This window comes from Oncorhynchus tshawytscha, linkage group LG05, assembly GCF_018296145.1.
Source record: "Oncorhynchus tshawytscha isolate Ot180627B linkage group LG05, Otsh_v2.0, whole genome shotgun sequence".
Lineage (NCBI taxonomy): Eukaryota > Metazoa > Chordata > Actinopteri > Salmoniformes > Salmonidae > Oncorhynchus > Oncorhynchus tshawytscha.
Window position 1 is genome coordinate 69033610 of NC_056433.1, and position 20444 is coordinate 69054053.

Genomic DNA, 20444 nt, shown 5'->3' on the forward strand with positions numbered 1-20444 from the left:
TTACAGCAGGGCATCATGGGACTGTAGAGTTGATATTACAGCAGGCATCATGGGACTGTAGAGTTGATATTACAGCAGGCATCATGGGACTGTAGAGTTGATATTACAGCAGGGCATCATGGGACTGTAGAGTTGATATTACATGGGACAGGGCATCATGGGACTGTAGAGTTGATATTACAGCAGGGCATCATGGGACTGTAGAGTTGATATTACAGCAGGGCATCATGGGACTGTAGAGTTGATATTACAGCAGGCATCATGGGACTGTAGAGTTGATATTACAGCAGGCATCATGGGACTGTAGAGTTGATATTACAGCAGGGCATCATGGGACTGTAGAGTTGATATTACAGCAGGCATCATGGGACAGGGCATCATGGGACTGTAGAGTTGATATTACAGCAGGCATCATGGGACTGTAGAGTTGATATTACAGCAGGCATCATGGGACTGTAGAGTTGATATTACAGCAGGCATCATGGGACTGTAGAGTTGATATTACAGCAGGCATCATGGGACTGTAGAGTTGATATTACAGCAGGCATCATTGGACTTCAGCTGTAGATGTTTTTGAAACACTACATTAATTTCACCAAAAATGCAATGCCTACCTTCATAAAAAAAGAAGATTGATGAAAACAACAGTCTGTTTCATGCTTAAATAACCACTGGTTACAATATAGACCCCTCAAACTCAACCCTGGACCTTGAAGCCAGTTCCACGTCGTTTTGTTCATTATTGTTCTCTAATCAGGGGGACACCAGGTGGATGCAATTCATTATCAGATAGAACAGACAACCAGCAGGCTACGGACCTCGTAGTGTCAGTGTTGAATAGCCCTGGTATAGACAGTCAGGAGAACACCACCAGCAGGCTACGGACCTCGTATTGTCAGTGTTGAATAGCCCTGGTAGAGACTGGCCCCTCAGGTCCCCAAGCATTATGGCCCTTGATCAGCCCTCCTGTGGATCCTTGACTTTATCTCTGACTTGTGATGGATTAGAAATGAGAGGAGATCACATCAGCACAGCAGAGTGTTGTGTTCTGTCTCCCACTCCCTCGTCTAACACACACAGTCCTATCTACATCTCTCTGCCTGTCTATCTCCAGGCTGCACAGGGATGATAGATGATAGATGTGTCAATAAGAATGATTTTATAAGAGAGCAACAGATTAAAGCCCGGATGAGATGAGCCATAACATTGAATCAGTCCTATTACTCTGTAGTATGCCCTGTCTGTAGTTTTTAGTAGACAGTTTGATTGTGGGATTAGGAAACTGGTCATTGATTCTCGGTGGGTGGGTGTGTGTGAGTGGGTGTGTGTATTTACATACTGGCACTTTTGGTATCATTAACTAGAAGAATTCACATTCGGCTCTAAGGACCATGAAATAAAAATAGAGATGTTTCCTTACTTTCCACAGGCAGTGGACTTGGACACTCTGAAGCAGTCATCCAGACTAGTGCACTACTGTGCCACCCCTCTGCTCTTTGACCGCGTGTTCAGGAAGCAGATTCAGGAAGAGCAGATTGTCCAAACTCAACAGGTCAAGGTACAGAAACCATGGCTGCTTTCCCTTGGGACTTAACTCAACAAAGCTTTCTTAGTCTCCAACAAGCTTTCTCTGCCCTTAACCTTGTTCTGAACACCTCCAAAACAAAGGTAATGTGTTTTGGTAAGAAGAATGCCCCTCTCCCCACCGGTGTGATTACTACCTCTGAGGGTTTAGAGCTTTAGGTAGTCACCCCTTTCAAGTACTTGGGAGTATGGCTAGACGGTACATAGTCCTTCTCTCAGCACATATCAAAGCTGCAGCCCAAAGACTCAGTCATGGATGCGCTTACTGCCAGTTGTGGCTGCTTCGCGTGATGTATTGTTGTCTCTACCTTCTTACCTTTTGTGCTGTTGTCTGCATCCAATAATGTTTGTACCATGTTGTGCTGCTGCCATGTTGTGTTGCTACCATGTCGTTGTCATGATGTGTTACTATCATGTTGTTATGTTGCTGCCATGCTATGTTCTTGTTTTAGGCCTCTCTTTATGTAGTGTTGTGGTGTCTCTTGTTGTGATGTGTGTGTTGTCCTATATTTTATTTTTAATCCCAGCCCCCTTCCCCGCAGGAGGCCTTTTGGAAGGACGTCATTGTAAATAAGAATTTGTTCTTAACTGACTTCTCTAGTTAAATAAAGGTTCAGTAAAATCAAAACAATTATAAAACTCAAACTTCTCAAATGGTTGTTCACTTCTCTCTTACTTAGAAAGATGCCCTTAGTTGCAAAATCTTGGAAAGCATCCCAAACTTCCCAAGTTTTTGAAAAATCCTGGAAGGAGAATTTCCGGAATCAGGATGGAACAATCAGCAATCTTCCAACAGTCTTTCACCCAGAACCTCTGAAAGTCCTGGGAACTTTGTGAAAGTTTTCGATATTTAGCAAATTTAGACAAAGGTAGTCACAGTCTGATGAAACACCCCAGTTCACCTCTCCACTCTCCTCTCCCCTCATCCTCTCCAGAAGCGTCATCACTCCAGTGACTCCACGGCGACTGGCAGGGACCGTATCTACAGCACAGACTCAGTTGACAAACTGCCTAGCCAGCTGAGAGAGGGGCCCTGGTTGCAGGACATCTCTAACACCGTCCTCCAGCAGTATGTCCAGTACCTCCAGAGTATGGGCTTCATCCTGGTCCAGGTCCGGCCACAGTTCCCAGCGCGCAGGTATGTCTTACTGACAGTCCAGTGGTCCTCAACTCTCTAAACTATACTAGTAACCTATATTTCTACACCATACTAGTTCAAGTTTCCAGTTTATTTACCATGTGTAATGTATACATTGGAGATCTAACTCACCCGATCTCTCAACCCAAAAAAACACAATGAAAGCACGATACAACTCAGGGCAAATGTCCTCTTTCTCTGAGTTTCCCTCCTAAGATCCTTTATGTGACTGTGAGCAGAACTATGAGCACTATTCATCCATTAGTCATCAGATGTGTTGTGATCCCCTCCAAGCCCCCAAAAGCCCCATCCCTCTGGTCATGCATGTGATATAACTACAGTAGACACTTGGCAGACAAACACATGGACAGACGGACGGACGGATGGACAGACGGACAGACACACACAGTACACTCTCTCTGTTTTTTTCCCCCATCCCTACTTAACCCCTAACCCTGCCTGTCTCTCTCTCTCCTCTCTCCCTGTAGCATCCCCAGGGCCCGGGCAGCCATGTTCAGCTCATTGTCGTCAGAGAGGCAGTCCTTCTCCTATAACAAAACCAGGAGCGAGGACAGCCCTAAGGTAAGTAGTGCTGATGCAAGCGCTGAGGATATTGCCACACGTACACTGGCTAAAGGCACACAGGGATATATTGACTCTGACGCTCTCTTCCTCTCTCTCTGACAAACATACTCTCTCTCTAACGCTCACTCTATTCACACACATACACACATATAAACACACACCGCTTCATCATCATCTCTTGAGGTAATGTTTTTTTTCTCCGCAGAGCACAGGGTCGGATATTACCCCATACTACCACCAGAGGCTGCTGCCAGGGGGCATCGTATTGATGGAGCTTGCCTTTCAGGTGAATCTTTCTCTCTCGCTCTCTCTCTTTCAAAGGGGGTTTATTGGCATGGGGATAATGTTGCCAAAGGAGTGAAATAAACACAAGTGAGTATACACAAAACAACACAAACAAAAAACTATACAAAATATGGCACTCAAAAGGTAACATTTTAAGTGTTATATCATCTATGTGCAGTGTTTGTTTTTTTTGTTTTTTGGGGGTGGGGGGTGGTAGATCAGCTTTAATAATAATTGTCTGTGTGGTCAGAAATTTTTCGTCAAACACCAGTCTCAAAGTCAACCGTGAAGAGGCGACTCCGGGATGCTGGCCTTCTAAGAAAAAGCCATATCTCAACTTGGCCAATAAAAATAAAAGATTAAGATGGGCAAAAGAACACAGACACTGGACAGAGGAACTCTGCCTCGAAGGCCAGCATCCCGGAGTCGCCTCTTCACTGTTGACGTTGAGACTGGTGTTTTACGGGTACTATTTAATAAAGCTTAGAGTTGAGGACTTGTGAGGCGTCTGTTTCTCAAACTAGACACACTAATGTACTTGTCCTCTTGCTCAGTTGTGCACCGGGGCCTTTCACTCCTCTTTCTATTCTGGTTAGGGCCAGTTTGCGCTGTTCTGTGAAGGGAGTAGTACACAATTTCTTGCATGGAATAGCCTTTATTTCTCAGAACAAGAATAGACTGATGAGTTTCAGAATAAAGTTCTTTGTTTCTGGCCATTTAAAGCCTGTAATTGAACCCACAAATGCTGATGCTCCAGATACTCAACTAGTCTAAAAAGGCCAGTTTTACTGCTTATTTAATAAGAACAACAGGTTTCATCTGTGCTAACATAATTGCAAAAGGGTTTTCTAGCCTTTTAAAATGATGAACTTGGATTAGCTAACACAACATGCCATTGGAACACAGGAGTGATGGTTGCTGATAATGGGCATCTGTACATCTATGTAGATATTCCATTAAAAATCTGTTTCCAGCTACAATAGTCATTTACAACATTAACAATGTCTACACTGTATTGCTGATCATTTTTTGTTATTTTAATTTACAAAAAATGTGCTTTTCTTTCAAAAACAAGGACATTTCTAAGTGACCCCAAACCTTTGAATGATAGTGTATATACACAGTACCAGTCAAAAGTTTGGATACACCTACTCATTCCAGGGTTTTTCATTATTTTTACTATTTTCTACATTGTAGAATAATAGTGAAGACATCAAAACTATGAAATAACATGGAATCATGTAGTAACCAAAAAAGTGTTAAACAAATCAAATATATTTTAGATTCTTCAAAGTATCCACCCTTTGCCTTGATGACAGCGTTGCACACTCTTGGCATTCTCTCAACCAGCTTCATGGGGTGGGGTAGTCACCTGGAATGCATTTAAATTAACAGGTGTGCCTTGTTAAAAGTACATTTGTGGAATTTCTTTCCTTCATAATGCGTTTGAGGTAATCAGTTGTGTTGTGACAAGGTAGGGTTGGTACAGAAAAGATAGCCCTAACTGATACAAGACCAAGCCCATATTATGGCAAGAACAGCTCAAATAAGCAAAGAGAAATGACAGTCCATCATTACTTTAAGACATGAAGGTTCAGTCAATCCTGAAAATTTCAAGACCTTTGAAAGTTTCTTCAAGTGCAGTCGCAAAAACCATCAAGCGCTATGATGAATGAGGACCGCCACAGGAAATGAGGACCACCACAGGAAATGAAGACCCAGAGTTACCTCTGTTGCAGGATACGTTCATTAGAGTTAACTGCACGACCTCTGCAGCCCAAATAAAAACTTCACAGAGTTCAAGTAACATACACATCTCAACATCAACTGTTCTGAGGAGACTGTGTGAATCAAGACTTCATGGTTGAATTGCTGCAAAGAAACCACTACTAATCGACACCAATAAGAAGAAGAGACTTGCTTGGGCCAAGAAACACGAGCAATGGACATTAGAGCGGTGAAAATCTGTCCTTTTGGTCTGATGAGTCCTAATTGATGTTTGGATCCAAACGCTGTGTCTTTGTGAGACACAGGGTAGGTGAATGGATGATCTCTGCATGTGTGGTTCCCACCGTGAAGCATGGAGGAAGATTTGTGATGGTGTGGTTGTGCTTTGCTGGTGACACTGTCAGTTATTTAGAATACAAGGCAGACTTAACCAGCATGGCTGCCACAGCATTCTTCAGCGATACACCATCCTATCTGGGTTGTGCTTATTGGGACTATCATTTGTTCTTCAACAGGACAATGTCCCAAAACACACCTCCAGGCTGTGTTAGGGCAATCCGATGACCTGGCCTCCCCAATCACCTGATCAACCCATTTAGTTATTTCATTTTCAAATAACCGAAAGTGATAGGTTGTAAGGTTGTAATCTGAAGGGAAAAGGCCATTCTTGAACATTGGGTGAGACATTCTTACATCTGAACTCGTTCTCCAGCTAATTAGTAAGTTTAACTTTTGTATGAGTGAAGCCTTTAGCCAGAGGTCTAATGCTTTAATATTTCATAATTTCTGCTCCCCAAATTCATGTTCATTATATAAATAGGCCCGTTTAATTTTTTCTGACTTGCCTTTCCAAATGAAATTGTATCTGTTTTGCTTATACAGTGCATTCAGAAAGTATTCAGACCCCTTCACTTTTTCCACATTTATTACGTTACAGCCTTATTCTAAAATGGATTAAATACATCCACATCAATCTACACACAGTGCCCCATAAGGACAAAGAGAAAACAGGTTTTTAAGCATTTTTGCAAATGTATTAAATATACAACTGAATACTTTATTTACATTAGTATTCAGACCCTCTGCTACAATAATCGGAATTGAGCTCAATTGCATCCTGTATCCATTGGTCATCCTTGAGATGTTTCTACAACTTGAATGAGCATGATTTGGAAAGGCACACACCTGTCTATATAAGGTCCCACAGTTGACCATGGATGTCAGAGCAAAAACGAAGCCATGAGGTTGAAGGAATTGTCTATAGAGCTCCGAGACAGTATTGTGTCAAGGCACAGATCTGGGGAAGGGTGCCCCAACATTTCTGCAGTGTTGAAGGTTCCCAAGAACACAGTGGCCTCCATCATTCTTAAATGGAAGAAGTTTGGAACCACCAAGACTCTTCCTAGAGCTGGCTGCCTGCCCGAACTGAGCAATCGGGGGGAGAAGGGCCTTGGTCAGGGAGGTGACCAAGAATCCGATGGTCACTCTGACAGAACTCGGAGTTCCTCTGTGGGGTTGGAGAACCTTCCAGAAGGACAACCATCTCTACAGTACTCCACCATTCAGGCCTTTTATGGTAAAGTGGCAAGCCGGAAGCCACTCCTCAGAAAAAGGCACATGACAGCCCGCTTGGGGTTTGCCAAAAGGCATGTTTTTCAGCAGAAGGGACTGTGAGACTAGTCAGGATCGAGGGGAAGATGAACGGAGCAAAGTACAGAGAGATCCTTGATGAAAACCTGCTCCAGAGTGCTCAGGACCTCAGACTGGGGCGAAGCTTCACTTTCTATCAGGACAACGACCCTAAGCACAAATCCAAAACAACACAGGACTGGCTTTGGGACAAGTTTCTGAATGCCCTTGAGTGGCCCAGCCAGAGCCCGGACTTGAACCCGATCGAACATTGAGAGGCCTGAAAATAGCTGTGCAGCGACGCTCCCTCTCCAACCGGACAGTGCTTGAGAGGTTATGTAGAGAAGAATGGGAGAAACTCCCCAAATACAGGTGTGCCAAGCTTGTAGCGTCATACCCAAGAAAAGCTGTACTCAAGGCTGTAATCGCCGCCAAAGGTGGTTCAACCAAGTACTGAGTAAAGGGTCTGAATACCTATGTAAATGTGATATTTCAGTTGTATATCTTTACACATTTGCAAACATTTCTAAAACCCTTTTTTTGCCTGGTCATTATCGGGTATTGTGTAGATTGATGAGGGGAAAACGATTTAATCAATTTTAGAATAAGGCTGTAACGTAACAAAATGTATAAAAAATGAATGGGTCTGAATCATTTCTAAATGCACTGCACCAATACACCAATTTGTATACTGGGATATGACTAAAGAGATAATCAGGGTGATTTTTCAACAAAAAGACAGGTTTATTCGTTTCCATGGTAGCAAGATATCTAGTTTTGTGAACTTTCTATTAAAATGTATTTTAGTGAGATCATTGTCTTTTGGGATATGAACACCAGCATTACCATCAGACCATTTTATTGCTAAACTACACTGTAATGTAAAAGTTGTTTTGTGATCCAATACATAATGTTAATACACTTGTATACACTTGTATTAATTTGGTTGTAACACAGAGAAGTTAGAAAAAGTAACTCGATCCTCTGAGATTGTGGAGGGACCCAAATTGTGGATTTAAAAGAACATGAATCATCAGAGTACAATGACACCTTTGTTTTTAAGCCCTGGATTTACAGTGTTTTAGCAATGTGCAAATAGTTGTAGTACGAATAGCAGGAGAAGATACATAAACAGATAAATATTGGTGATATTTACAATGTTTGTCCTACCTGTGGTGTTGACGTTTACGCCGAGTTAGATCGAGTTATGTATGTATTCTAGGGCAACGGTGTCTGGATAGAATTTGTTCTCCTGCCTACTGGTACTTTTTAGGAACACTATTATTTTTGTCTTATTGTGATTCACTGTTACGCTCCAAGTCTGATATAATCTGTGTAGAAGATCTGCTGTAGTTCCTCCTTTGTTGGGGATAGAAGCACCAGATCATCAGCAAACAGTAGACATTTGAGTCCACTAAGGTGAGGCCGGGTGCTGCACAGGATTCTAGTGCCTACGCCAATTCATTGATATTTATGGACTCAAGCTTTCATCCCTGTCACCCCACGGCCCTGGGGTCTCTTTCACTCTTTTTTACACCTCCAGCGCTTGCTCTCTACTGCTCTCTCTCCTGCTCTCTCGCACGCTCTCTCTTTCTTGCAGTGCATGCTGGGAGTTTTTTGGAGTTTGAGTGTTTGGTGTGGAGGGCTCTGTCCTAACTTTTTTCTGGATTTTGTTCTGGTCTTTTATTTTCATTATTATTTTCTATGGTGGAGGGTTAATGCACTATTTGTTTTAGCGGTATCCACAGGTTTTTTCAAAGTTAGGGTGGAAGAGGACAGAGTTTGGGGTGTGGTGTGCATGATGGCTTCTCAGCCTAGCGCGGAGGAGACGCTGTCGTTACGGCATGGATTCAGGTGTGTTCCTGAGAATGGAGTTAAGGTGGAGGACGTTCTGCTCGCAGTCGGTGACCAGGTAGGAGCTGAATTTATACATTCCGCTTCAAGAATGAATAAAGCTGTCGCTGTGTTCATGAAATGAGCTAATTTCGTTGGTAGGCTAATTGCTAGTGGAATATTTTGTATGGGGTGTGTTTGTACCAATTTCGCCTCTTTCTACCCTTTCGACAAGGGTGGTAGTTGCAAATTTGCCTCTGTTTATTACGGTAGATCTAATCAAGAAAGAGCAGAGTGGTTTGCTAGCGGTTTTCGTGTCGGCAGGTTTTCAGGCAGATGCCGTTAAGCACGTTGTTTTGTTCCTGAGGCAAGTGTTCATGTTTCTGAACAACAATGAGAAACAGCTAATTGTGCATTTCAAAGTGAGGCATGGGGAGGGGCTCTACGCAGGGTTTGCCAGCACAGATAGTGTACGATGCTTTGAGTGTGGGGATTTGGGGCAGAAGAGCTTTGCGTGCCCACATAAAGGCCGTAGAGAAGGTGAGGGTACAAGCTCCAGTGGGGGAAATCAAGGTCAACGTGCAGGGGGCAATGAGATGCAGACAGCAGGCGCTGGGCCTAGTCATGCCAGGGATGGTGGTGTAGATGAGGCTGGGCCTAGTCATGCCAGAGATGGTGGGGTAGCTGAGGCTCGGCCTAGTCATGCCAGGGATGGTGGTGTAGATGAGGCTGGGCCTAGTCATTCCAGAGATGGTGGGGTAGCTGAGGCTCGGCCTAGTCATGCTAGAGATGGTGGTGTAGATGGATGAGGCTGGGACTAGTCATGCTATGGATGGTGGTGTAGATGAGGCTGGGTCTAGTCATGCTATGGATGGTGGGGTAGCTGAGGCTCGGCCTAGTCATGCTATGGATGGTGGTGTAGATGAGGCTCGGCCTAGTCATGCTATGGATGGTGGTGTAGATGAGGCTGGGCCTAGTCATGCTATGGAGGGTGGTGTAGATGAGGCTGGGTTTAGTCACGTTATGCTAGTGGATGAGGAAAGTATAGTGTGTAAGAGACTAGGGGGAGGAGGAGGGTGTCAAGCGGAAAAGGAAAAAGGGGGAGAAGAAAGGAGGTGGAAAGGGAGAGGCTGGTGTGGTCAAAGGCACCAAGGAACCTTTGCCCGGTGCTGGGGGGGATGCCCTGATGAGAGAGGAAGGGCAGGTGGTTAGGATGGGAGATTGAGATGAGGAGGAAAGTGAGTCTGAGGAAGAGGATGATGAGGAGGCCTTTTTTTCAGACTCCTCTTCAATGGGTCCGGAGCTCACAGCCAGTCAAGCAGAAGGGTCAAAGTACACATTGAGGGAACTGAAAAAGTTCCTGAATGAGACCAAGGGGAAAAAGTTAATCTTGAGGCTTTTTTTCTGATCTGAGAATGATTGTAAGATCAGAACAACATGCTATGAAAAATGAGGGGCATGGTGTCCTCTCACCCAGGAAATGGTTTAGGTTGAGGAAGTGGGTCACAACAGTGCGTAAGGGTCTACCTTCAGACACTGTTTAGATGTATAGTTTCTTTCTGGCACTGTGTTTTATTTAGCTTTGCTATTGGTCTCTTTCTTTGCTGGCTTTTCTCCCACTTCTTATGGAGACTCTTTGGTTAGGCTCGCTTAATGTAAATGGTGCCAGAGATGTGGGAAAGAGGAGTGTGTTGGGTGAATATGTAAAACAAAAAAAGTACAGGTGTTGTTTCTGCAGGAGACGCATAGGGATGTGGTGAATGAAGTCGATTGGGGGCTCTGGTGGAAAGGCAAGGCAAGTGTGTTGAGCCATGGGACTAATCTTAGTGCAGGGGTGGCAATCCTTTTTGTACCGGGTCTGGCTGTAAAGATTTGCTCCTCAAAAGAGGTGTGTAAGGGTAGGCTGCTTGTTGTAAAAGCAGAAATTAACAATATGGGTTTTGTCTTTATAAATGTGTTTGCGGCTAACACGGGCAGAGAGAGGGGGCTTCTATTTGGGTGTCTTAGACAGGAACTCTCACAGGTAGCGCCTGAGGAGATGCTGGTGGTCGACGGGGACTGGAACTGTACAATGGATTTTACGAAAGACAGAAATAGGGGAAAGCCTCATTCAGTGGGAGTGTTAAGGGACATCATTAATCAGTTCGACCTAGTGGATATTTGGAAAACTAAACAGCCCAACACAAGACAGTATACATGGGTAAAGGTCTTTGGGGCTAGGGTGAGTACAGCTCGACTTGATCGTTTTTACCTGTCCAGGAATCGTAGCAATAGGCTGTTGGGAGCTACCTTTCTCCTGGTGGGGTTTTCGGATCATCACATAACCATGGCTTGGCTGTCTATTTCACCAGGCCCTCGGCAGGCATCCTACTGGAAGTTTAATGTAAAGCTCTTACAATATGCAACTTTTTGCTCAGGTTTCCAGACTTTTTGGTGGGGGCAGCGAAGAGAGGAGTATGAGTCTCAGTCTATGGTGGGATGTGAGGAAAGTCCAAATTCTGCGTTTCTGTCAACAGTATACAGCTCTCTCATCCTCATGGGCTAGGAGAGTATTGGGGGAACTGGAGCGTAGTATTAGTGAGATGGAGGTAGAGATGGTGGGGCAAGGCAGTGTAGGCCTCCAGGCTAATTTAGCTGAATTACATAGAGACCTGGGCAGTTTTTTCCAGTTTAAAGCAAAGGGTGCACTTGTAAGAACTAGGTTCTCCATGCCGAAGGCGATGGATGCTCCCAGCTCCTCCTCCTTTGATTTGGAAAGACAGACCAGTGAAGCCAAGGGTATGTATTGTCTTTGGCTGTCTGATGGGTGGGTGACCTCTGTGGTGGGGAGATGCGGGAGCGAACTGTGGAGTTTTATACTGAGTTGTATAGGGCAGAAATGTGTGATCCTATATGTGCGCAGATCTTGTTCGCAGAACTCCCTAAGCTCTCTCTGGCACAGCGGCATGAAAGGGACATTCCTCTGTTTTCCCATGAACTGGCAGAACCCTTAACGGCCATGCACAGGGGGTCGATGGACTCCCAGCGGAGTTTTATAGAAAATTCTGGGGAATAATTGGACTGGACTTCTTTTGCGTGTTGCGTGAATGCGTCGGGGTAGGAGAGTTGCCAATGAGCTGCCGTCGGGCGGCTCTGACTCTCCTGCCCAAAAAAGGGGACTTATGTGAACTTAAGAACTGGAGGCCTGTGGCATAGCTTTTGTGCGGACTACAAGATATTTGCCAAAGTCTTATCTAACAGACTGAAGTCCCATCTGGACTCGATAGTACTAGAGGTCGACCGATTACTCGTAATGGCCAATTAATTTGAGTGGATTTCAAGTTTTCAAAACAATCGGAATTAAAAAATATATATATTATTATTATTTTTTTTTACACCTTTATTTAATCTTTATTTAACTAGGCAAGTCAGTTAAGAACACATTCTTATTTTCAATGACGGCCTAGGAACGGTGGGTTAACTGCCTTGTTCAGTGGCAGAACGACAGATTTTTACCTTGTCAGCTCGGGGATTCAATCTTGCAACCTTACAGTAAACTAGTCCAATGCTCTAACCACCTGCATCTCATTGCACTCCACGAGGAGCCTGCCTGTTACACGAATGCAGTAAGCCAAGGTAAGTTGCTAGCTAGCATTAAACTGATCTTATAAAAAACAATCAATCAATCATAGTCACTAGTTAACTACACATGGTTGATGATACTACTAGTTTATCTTGCATGTCCTGCGTTGCATATAATCGATGCCTATTTGCAAAAAAAGGACTGTCCCTGCTCCAATGTGTACCTAACCATAAACATCAGTGTCTTTCTTAAAATCGATACAGAAGTATATATTTTTAAACATGCATATATAGCTAAAAGAAATCCAGGTTAGCAGGCAATATTAACTAGGTGAAATTGTGTCACTTCTCTTGTGTTCATTGCACGCGGAGTCAGGGTATATGCAACAGTTTGGGCTGCCTAATTTGCCAGAATTTTAAGTAATTATGACATAACATTGAAGGTTGTGCAATGTAACAGGAATATTTAGACTTATGGATGCCACCCGTTAGATAAAATACGGAACGGTTCCGTATTTCACTGAAAGAATAAATGTCTTGTTTTCGAGGTGATAGTTTCCGGATTCGACCAAATTAATGACCTAAGGCTCGTATTTCTGTGTGTTTTTATGTTAGAATTAAGTCTATGATTTGATAGAGCAGTCTGACTGAGCGATGGTAGGCACCAGCAGGCTCGTAAGCATTCATTCAAACAGCACTTTCGTGCGTTTTGCCAGCAGCTCTTCGTTGTGCTTCAAGCATTGCGCTGTTTATGACTTCAAGCCTATCAACTCCCGAGATTAGGCTGGTGTAACCGATGTTAAATGGCTAGCTAGTTAGCGGGGTGCGCGCGCTAATAGCGTTTTCAAACGTCTCTCGCTCTGAGACTTGGAGTAGTTATTCCCCTTTCTCTGCATGGGTAACGATGCCTCGAGGGTGGCTGTTGTCTATGTGTTCCTGGTTCGAGCCCAGGTAGGGGCGAGGAGAGGGACGGAAGCTATACTGTTACACTGGCAATAGTAAAGTGCCTATAAGAACATCCAATATTCAAAGGTATATGAAATACAAATGGTATAGAGAGAAATAGTCCTATAATTCCTATAATAACAACAACCTAAAACTTCTTACCTGGTAATATTGAAGACTCATGTTAAAAGGAACCACCAGCTTTCATATGATCTCATGTTCTGAGCAAGGAACTTAAACGTTAGCTTTCTTACATGGCACATATTGCACTTTTACTTTCTTCTCCAACACTATGTTTTTGCATTTTTTAAACAAAATTGAACATGTTTCATTATTTATTTGAGGCTAAATTGATTTTATTGATGTATTATATTAAGTTAAAATAAGTGTTCATCCAGTATTGTTGTAATAATTACAAATAAATTAATTAAAATCGGCCGATGAATCGGTATCTGTCTTTTTTGGTCCTCCAATAATCGGTATCGGTATTGGCATTGAAAAATCATAATCGGTCGACCTCTAGATAGTACATAAGGACCAAACATATTGTGTACCGGAATGCTCAATCACTGACAACTTGTTCTTAATCAGGAACATGTTGGAATTGTCGAGAGGTTCTAATGTGAACTTTGGACTGGTCTCTTTAGATCAAGAGAAGGCTGTTGTGGACCATGAGTATCTGTTTAATGTGATTTTTGGGTTTGGGGAAAAGTTTTTGACCTTTGTGAAGATCAGTATGCTAGTCTGTGTGAGACGCGGCATTCGACAAGGATGCCCTCTATTGGGGCAGTTATATACACTAGCCATTGATCCTTTTTGGGGCCTGCTCCGCAGAAGACTGGAGTGTGCTGGACAGGCATGGGTATGGTGACAGGTGTCGTGTCTTTGGCTATGCTGGATTAAGTGATATGACATGCTATTCTATAGAATCCTTTCTCTGTAATTAATATTACCTGATTGAGCCAATCATGTAAATATAATTAACTAGAGATTCGGGGCACCACAAAACAATATTTATAGAGCTGTAATCTTCCGAATAAACTCTTAAAGATCTAGTAATATTTTACATCAATAGCAGTCAATTCAGCCTCCAATTCGTCACCTTAATTCAGTCTCGGTTATCTTCACAAACCCTGGCTAACAAGTTGATTCAGCATTACATTAGATGTAATTATTTATTTACTAAATACCTAACTAATCACACAGAATTACATATACAAAGAATGAATCATACCTTGATTACAAATTACGTCATAAAGGAAAACATCCCTAGCGGGCGGAACAGATATGGGTTTGAGTGAAAGAGCGGGAAGACTGAGGGTCAAAGGGAGAAGCTGTGCTATCGTAGATACAGTATCTTATGCATTCTAAATTACCACCCATTTGGAAAAGGAAAATGCAATAAATATTTACTCTGAGCTGCGCTTCGGTAGGTTGGTGGTAGATGGAAGGCCGTGTTGCCAAACCGAGTCCTTTGTCCTTTAAAGAATGTCTCTGGTGGTCAATTGGATATGTTGTAGTAACGTCTGTCTGTACTCTGTCTGTTCTTTCCTAGACCACATTTGCAGCTACTGTTGCTAACTCAACGGCTAGGAGGTATCACTTCTGTAGTGAATAAGAGTTCAAAGTTCATACCATTCGCAGCCAAAGCTCACGCTGAGGTTGGCCTTGTTCTGTAGTTGACATGCTTGTCCTTTTAACGCAGAGGCTGCAGACCTCACATACTTGGAACAGGAGGTTACATTTTCGTCAAGGGCTTATATAGTGGAGGGAGAAAAGGGTTGTGTTTCATAGTTTACAACCTATGTCTCTTCACGTGGGCGGGCCACTGAGTCGGGCCTAATTCACTCATGAAAACCCAATTCTCACATTTTAGAAGCCAAAGTCACATTTCATCCCATCATGAATAATTTCATATTCAAACATTTAAATTGAACAACAATTCCATGTGAATCCGATAACTCTGATGTGTAGACTTTCCACTGTAGAGTTTATGTCATCTTATCATTGATGAGAATGTCTCAGATGACAACCGAACTGACATCATATTCAATAAGTACCACTGCATATGTTCAATTGGTCGGATTACCAGAATATAGTTAATTTCCCCCCACCTTCTGATGTTCCCAGAATCTCTATGTTAACCAAGGGGTTTTCTAATGTCACATCAGTAGGGTAGAGATAGGAAAAAGGGGGGAAGAGGTATTTATGACTGTCATAAACCTACCCCGAGGCCAGCGTCATGACACAGGCATAGCAGTGTCAGCGTATGTAGATGACGTTTCTGTGATGAGCAGGATATGCAGGCACTAGAGACTAGTCTGAAGGTGTACGAGGGAGCTTCATCAGCTAAGGTAAACTGGGGCAAGAGCAAAGCTCTGTCATGTGGGGCATGGGGGGATAGGGCTCCTCTGCTTCCAGGGGGTTTGCAGTGGGGTTGTGAAGGGCTTTAAATCCAGATGAACTGGGAGGGGCTGTCACAGGTAGTGGTGTCAGGACTGGCTCGCAGACCTGCAACGCAAGCTGGTGGACTTTTTCTGGTCGGGCTATCACTGGCTGAGGGTGGCAGTGTTGTCCATGACCGTCCATGACTGTCCACGAATGAGGACAGGGCCTGGTGGAACTGGAGAGCAGGGTGGCTTCTTTCTGACTAAACACGGTGCAAAGACTGCTGTACCATACTGATGTCGGCTGTAGGGAACCAGCATGCGCCCTGCTGAGGAGAGCTGGCGGATTAGGGTTGGACTGGCAGCTATTCCTCACGAGGCTGGAGAGGCTGAGTACAATAGGTCTCTCTGATTTTTGCTTTGCAGTGCTGAGGGCCTGGCAGCTGCTAAGGCCCTCACAAGAAGGGGGTGTGGAGCCTGGGCTGTGGGAGGCGCCGATCTTCCACAACCCAGCCATCCATTTGAGATCGGTTCAGTCGGCTGATGGCAGCCTGCTGGGAGAGGAAAGGTGGAAACCCCCAGAAGTCCTACCACAACAAACAGGAATAACTTCTCTTAGGATGCTGGAGAGATTCCTGGAGGAGGTCCAGGAGGCACTGTCTGAGCCGGTAAGAGGGGTTTTTGAGCTGCCAAAGGGGAGGGGCCACAAATGTTTCCGCCACTGCAGGTGACGGCAGAGACTGGCAAGGGGGTCTAGAGGTCTTGTTCGATTTTAACACTCTGAGCCTGGGGGGTTGAGGTGGTGGGAGGTAAAGCCCTCTACAACCTCTGTGTTAAAGTGAGGAACGTTAGGAGCCTAAGAGGAGTGTAGGCACATCAGTCGCAGGGGATATGTGGGGCGGAGAGTATGGTGGGTTTTAGATGGAGGGGGCTCTACAAACCCCCAGTACCAAAGGGGTCAAGGGACCTCCCGTGGAGGGTTCTACATGGAGCCCTGGCCACTAACAGCTGGTTGGCACTGGTTGAACCGGGAGTCAGGCAGGGGTGTCCTTTCTGTGATTAATGTGTTTTCTGTGTGTGCCAGGTTAATGCCATTAATGTCTCTGTTGTAATGTCTGTGTGAGAGGTTGGGGGTGGTTTTTTTACTGTTGGGGTGTTTATAATGGGGTACAGGTATTCAAATAAGTAGGAGGCTAATGTGTTTTGTTGAATTTTGTGTTTGCTCAGGCAATGTTGGCTATTTGGCTAACAAGGAAGAACAGGGTCAAAGGTGGGGGGATAACAGACCCTTTAATGGGATGGTCTCTGTGCGCCTTAGGGTGAAATTTAAGTTCTATAAAATGATAAAAATTGTGGAGATGTTTCTGTATAGCTGGGGAAGATGTTTTGGAAATACGATGTGTGGTGTGTTTTTGTATTGTGTAGTAGATGGAAAGGTGAGTATGGTACATGTATGCAGTACAGGATATATTTTGGTGTTTTATTTTAAGGGTGGGGGGTTTAATGAAATGAGAATGTTTAATTGAAGAAAGACAAAGTCAAGTCTCTCTCTCGCTCTCTGTCGCTCTCTCTCTCGCACTCTCGCTCTCTCTCTCTCGCATTCTCTCTCTAGCGCTCTCTTGCGCTCTAGCTCTCTCTCGCTCTCTCTCGCTCTCTCTCGCTCTCTCTCTCATGCTCTCTCTCACGCTCTCTCTCGCACGCTCTCTCGCTCTTTCTCGTGCACTCTCTCTAGCTCTCTAGCACTCTCTCTCTCTTTCTCGCGCACTCTCTCTCTCTAGCTCTCTAGCACTCTCTCTCTCTAGCTCTAGCACTCTCTTTCTCTAGCTCTCTCTCGCACTCTCTCTCTCTCTCACGCTCTCTCTCTCCCTCTTTCTCGCACTCTCTCTCACGCTCTCTTTCGTGCTCTCTCTGTCTATGTGTGTGTCTCTTACTCCATATTACACATTCACCCCTCCTACTCCATTAGCTTAACATGGGCCTCAGGTTTAGATTATGTGCCATCATTATGTGCAATTTGACTCAAGGCCTTAAAGACAGAAGAGTTTAGTTGAAATGGGTCTTTCCTACTGAGTATTTTATGCATCATTCTCACAGTGTAGGAGATGTGTTTAGAACAGTTTGTCATTGTAACCACACACCCACCACATTATAATTCATGAGTAATGATATCTGTTGAGCCCTGAGTATTATAGTAGCACAGTGTATGATATTCTATCCAGTATATCATCTCTCTCCTTCTTCTCTCCTTCTCTCTGTCTCTCTCTTACTCAGGGTTGTTACTTCTGTGTGAAGCAGTATGCTCTGGAGTGTTCACACATCCCCATGGGACAGATTGTCAACTCTCAGGTAACATTATGGCATCTCTATCTCTGGTGCTGTAAGTTAGACCACAGAGCCGGGCCCAATAAACCAGACCATAGCCTCCTCTAAGGTATGCATGGGGCTGAGAAAAGAAGGATGATTAAAGAGAGAGATAAGATCTTGTAATCAGCTTGGTTCCACACATCTTTCTGTATCATCATGGTGACTTTATACCTCCCTGGCTATGGTGTGATTCACTTGAATTGCTCTTCCTCCCTCCCTTCCACTCTCTCCATCCATCCATCCTCCCTCTTTTTATCGCTATCTCCTGGGACTCACAGTTGCCTCTGTCTCTCTGTCTCTCTGTCTCTCTCTCTTTCTCTGTCTGTCTGTATGTCTCTCTCTCTCTCTGTCTCTCTCTCTCTGTCTCTGTCTCTCTTTCTCTGTCTCTGTCTCTCTCTCTCTGTCTCTCTTTCTCTGTCTCTGTCTCTTTCTCTGTCTCTGTCTCTCTCTCTTTCTCTGTCTGTCTGTATGTCTCTCTCTCTCTTTCTCTGTCTCTCTCTTTCCCTGTCTCTGTCTCTCTTTCTCTGTCTCTCTCTTTCTCTGTCTCTCTCTCTCTGTCTCTCTCTCTCTCTCTGTCTCTCTCTGTCTCTCTGTCTCTCTCTGTCTCTCTGTCTCTCTTTCCCTGTCTCTCTCTCTTTCTCTGTCTCTCTCTTTCCCTGTCTCTGTCTCTCTTTCTCTGTCTCTCTCTTTCTCTGTCTCTCTCTCTCTGTCTCTCTCTCTCTCTCTGTCTCTCTCTGTCTCTCTGTCTCTCTCTGTCTCTCTGTCTGTCTGTCTCTCTCTCTGTCTGTCTCTCTTTCTCTCTGTCTCTCTGTCTGTCTCTCTGTCTGTCTCTGTCTCTCTCTCTCTCTCTCCGTCTGTCTATAAAGTTGGAGTGTGTCCAGGTTTTGCTCTAAATGAGGTGTAATTCAGTGTAAAGATGTGTAAACGACTGCTGTGTGTTTGCTGAGCGTCTCCAGATGTTGTATCTCAGCTGGGAGGGAGGGTAAGCCCCAACAGATGCCTAACTCTCATCAGCATCTGGCCATCTACAACTATAAAGCCATCTGAAGTATTTTTTGTTATTGTTGCCATTAGTTTGTTTGTAAATGTGTGTCGTAGAAGCCAGAAGCTAAATAATGAGTGATTGGTGTAATTCTAAACACTAATTTTAGTGTCTGACTCTTTCAGTTGTAACATTTCTGTTGAAATGACATACAACTAGATTGCCAAGAGAGATTTGAAACCGCCTTTCCTCCATTTCCTTCTCAAGCAAACTGTCTTATTATATGAAAGAAATCCATGGACTGACTTCGCAAAACATCCTTTTCTCCTCTTTTATTACAGTTTTTCATAAGGATTGCCTGCCATACTGTATATGGTATTCTAATTTTTTTTAAACATGATTGTACTCCTAACCCATATATTTCATGCTGGTAATTGCTTTGCCATGTAAACTATTAGGCAGAGTGTAGTGTGTGGGGTGAGTTATTAGCTACTGCAGCAGTCTGCCCACTCTTTGAACAGAGCTAATGGACTGTGGTTTGGACTAGGGAGATGGCGAGATGGAGCTTGCAGCGGTACGTCTGGTCTGAACTCTTATGTACTAGACTAATGGCTGTGCTCAGCACTGCATACAGTGTACAGGCTGACCCTGTGTTGTTAGAGAGAGCTGTTCACAATGTAGCCTCTCTCTGGCTCTGGCTCTGGCTAGCTCGGTCTTTCTCGCTCCCTCTCTCTTTTTCTTTCTTTCTTCATCCCACTCCCTTTCTCACTCTCATTTTCCTCTTTCTTTCTCATCTCTCCTCCTTGTGACGGATCAGTTTTCAGGTTGTGAGATGACTGTTATTTAATAGGATACAGACAGGCAGGCAGAGAACAAGGTGTCACTTTGATGCTCACCGTTTCCCCTCAACGTGTTGGTAACTGTCTCAAAGTGACGTATGTTAGTCTGAGCAGACAGAGCGAGTGAGCGTTCTCTTTAATCACAGTGATTAGAGTTTGAGAAGAGCCATGGCGGTTGCAGAGTCCATCTCGATGCACAGCAGGGTGGTAGACATGTCTGTTAAGCTCTGGAGTAGATGAGTGAGTGGAGCTAGAGATTGTGTGTGTGTGTGTGTGTGTGTGTGTGTGTGTGTGTGTGTGTGTGTGTGTGTGTGCGTGTGTGCGTGCGTGCGTGCGTGCGTGCGTGCGTTCGTTGTCACGCTTGGTGCTCACACACACTAGTTTGTCGCCTCTCTGTTCTAGATCATTCTAATCGTATTAATGTGACTGTGTCGCAGTTGTAAATGAGAACTTGTTCTCAACTAGCCTACCTGGTTAAATAAAGGTGAAATAAAAATAATAATAAAAGTGAAGCAACACAATGAGTTTGTACGTGTCTTTGCATGTGTAATAGTGCGTATTTTTATAGGACCTAACTCCGCCAT

The 20444-nt window shown here is 44.1% G+C and overlaps 1 protein-coding gene across 1 annotated transcript in view; it reads left to right on the forward strand.

The window, feature by feature from the left end:
• Positions 1-20444, forward strand: part of LOC112251610 (KICSTOR complex protein SZT2-like) — a 35615-nt gene that overhangs the window by 12332 nt on the left and 2839 nt on the right. Inside the window, exons 3-7 of the mRNA XM_024422584.2 lie at positions 1430-1558; positions 2520-2722; positions 3211-3304; positions 3513-3593; positions 17947-18021. Coding sequence (XP_024278352.2) covers positions 1430-1558; positions 2520-2722; positions 3211-3304; positions 3513-3593; positions 17947-18021 — 582 coding nt within the window. The remainder of the gene's footprint in view (positions 1-1429; positions 1559-2519; positions 2723-3210; positions 3305-3512; positions 3594-17946; positions 18022-20444) is intronic.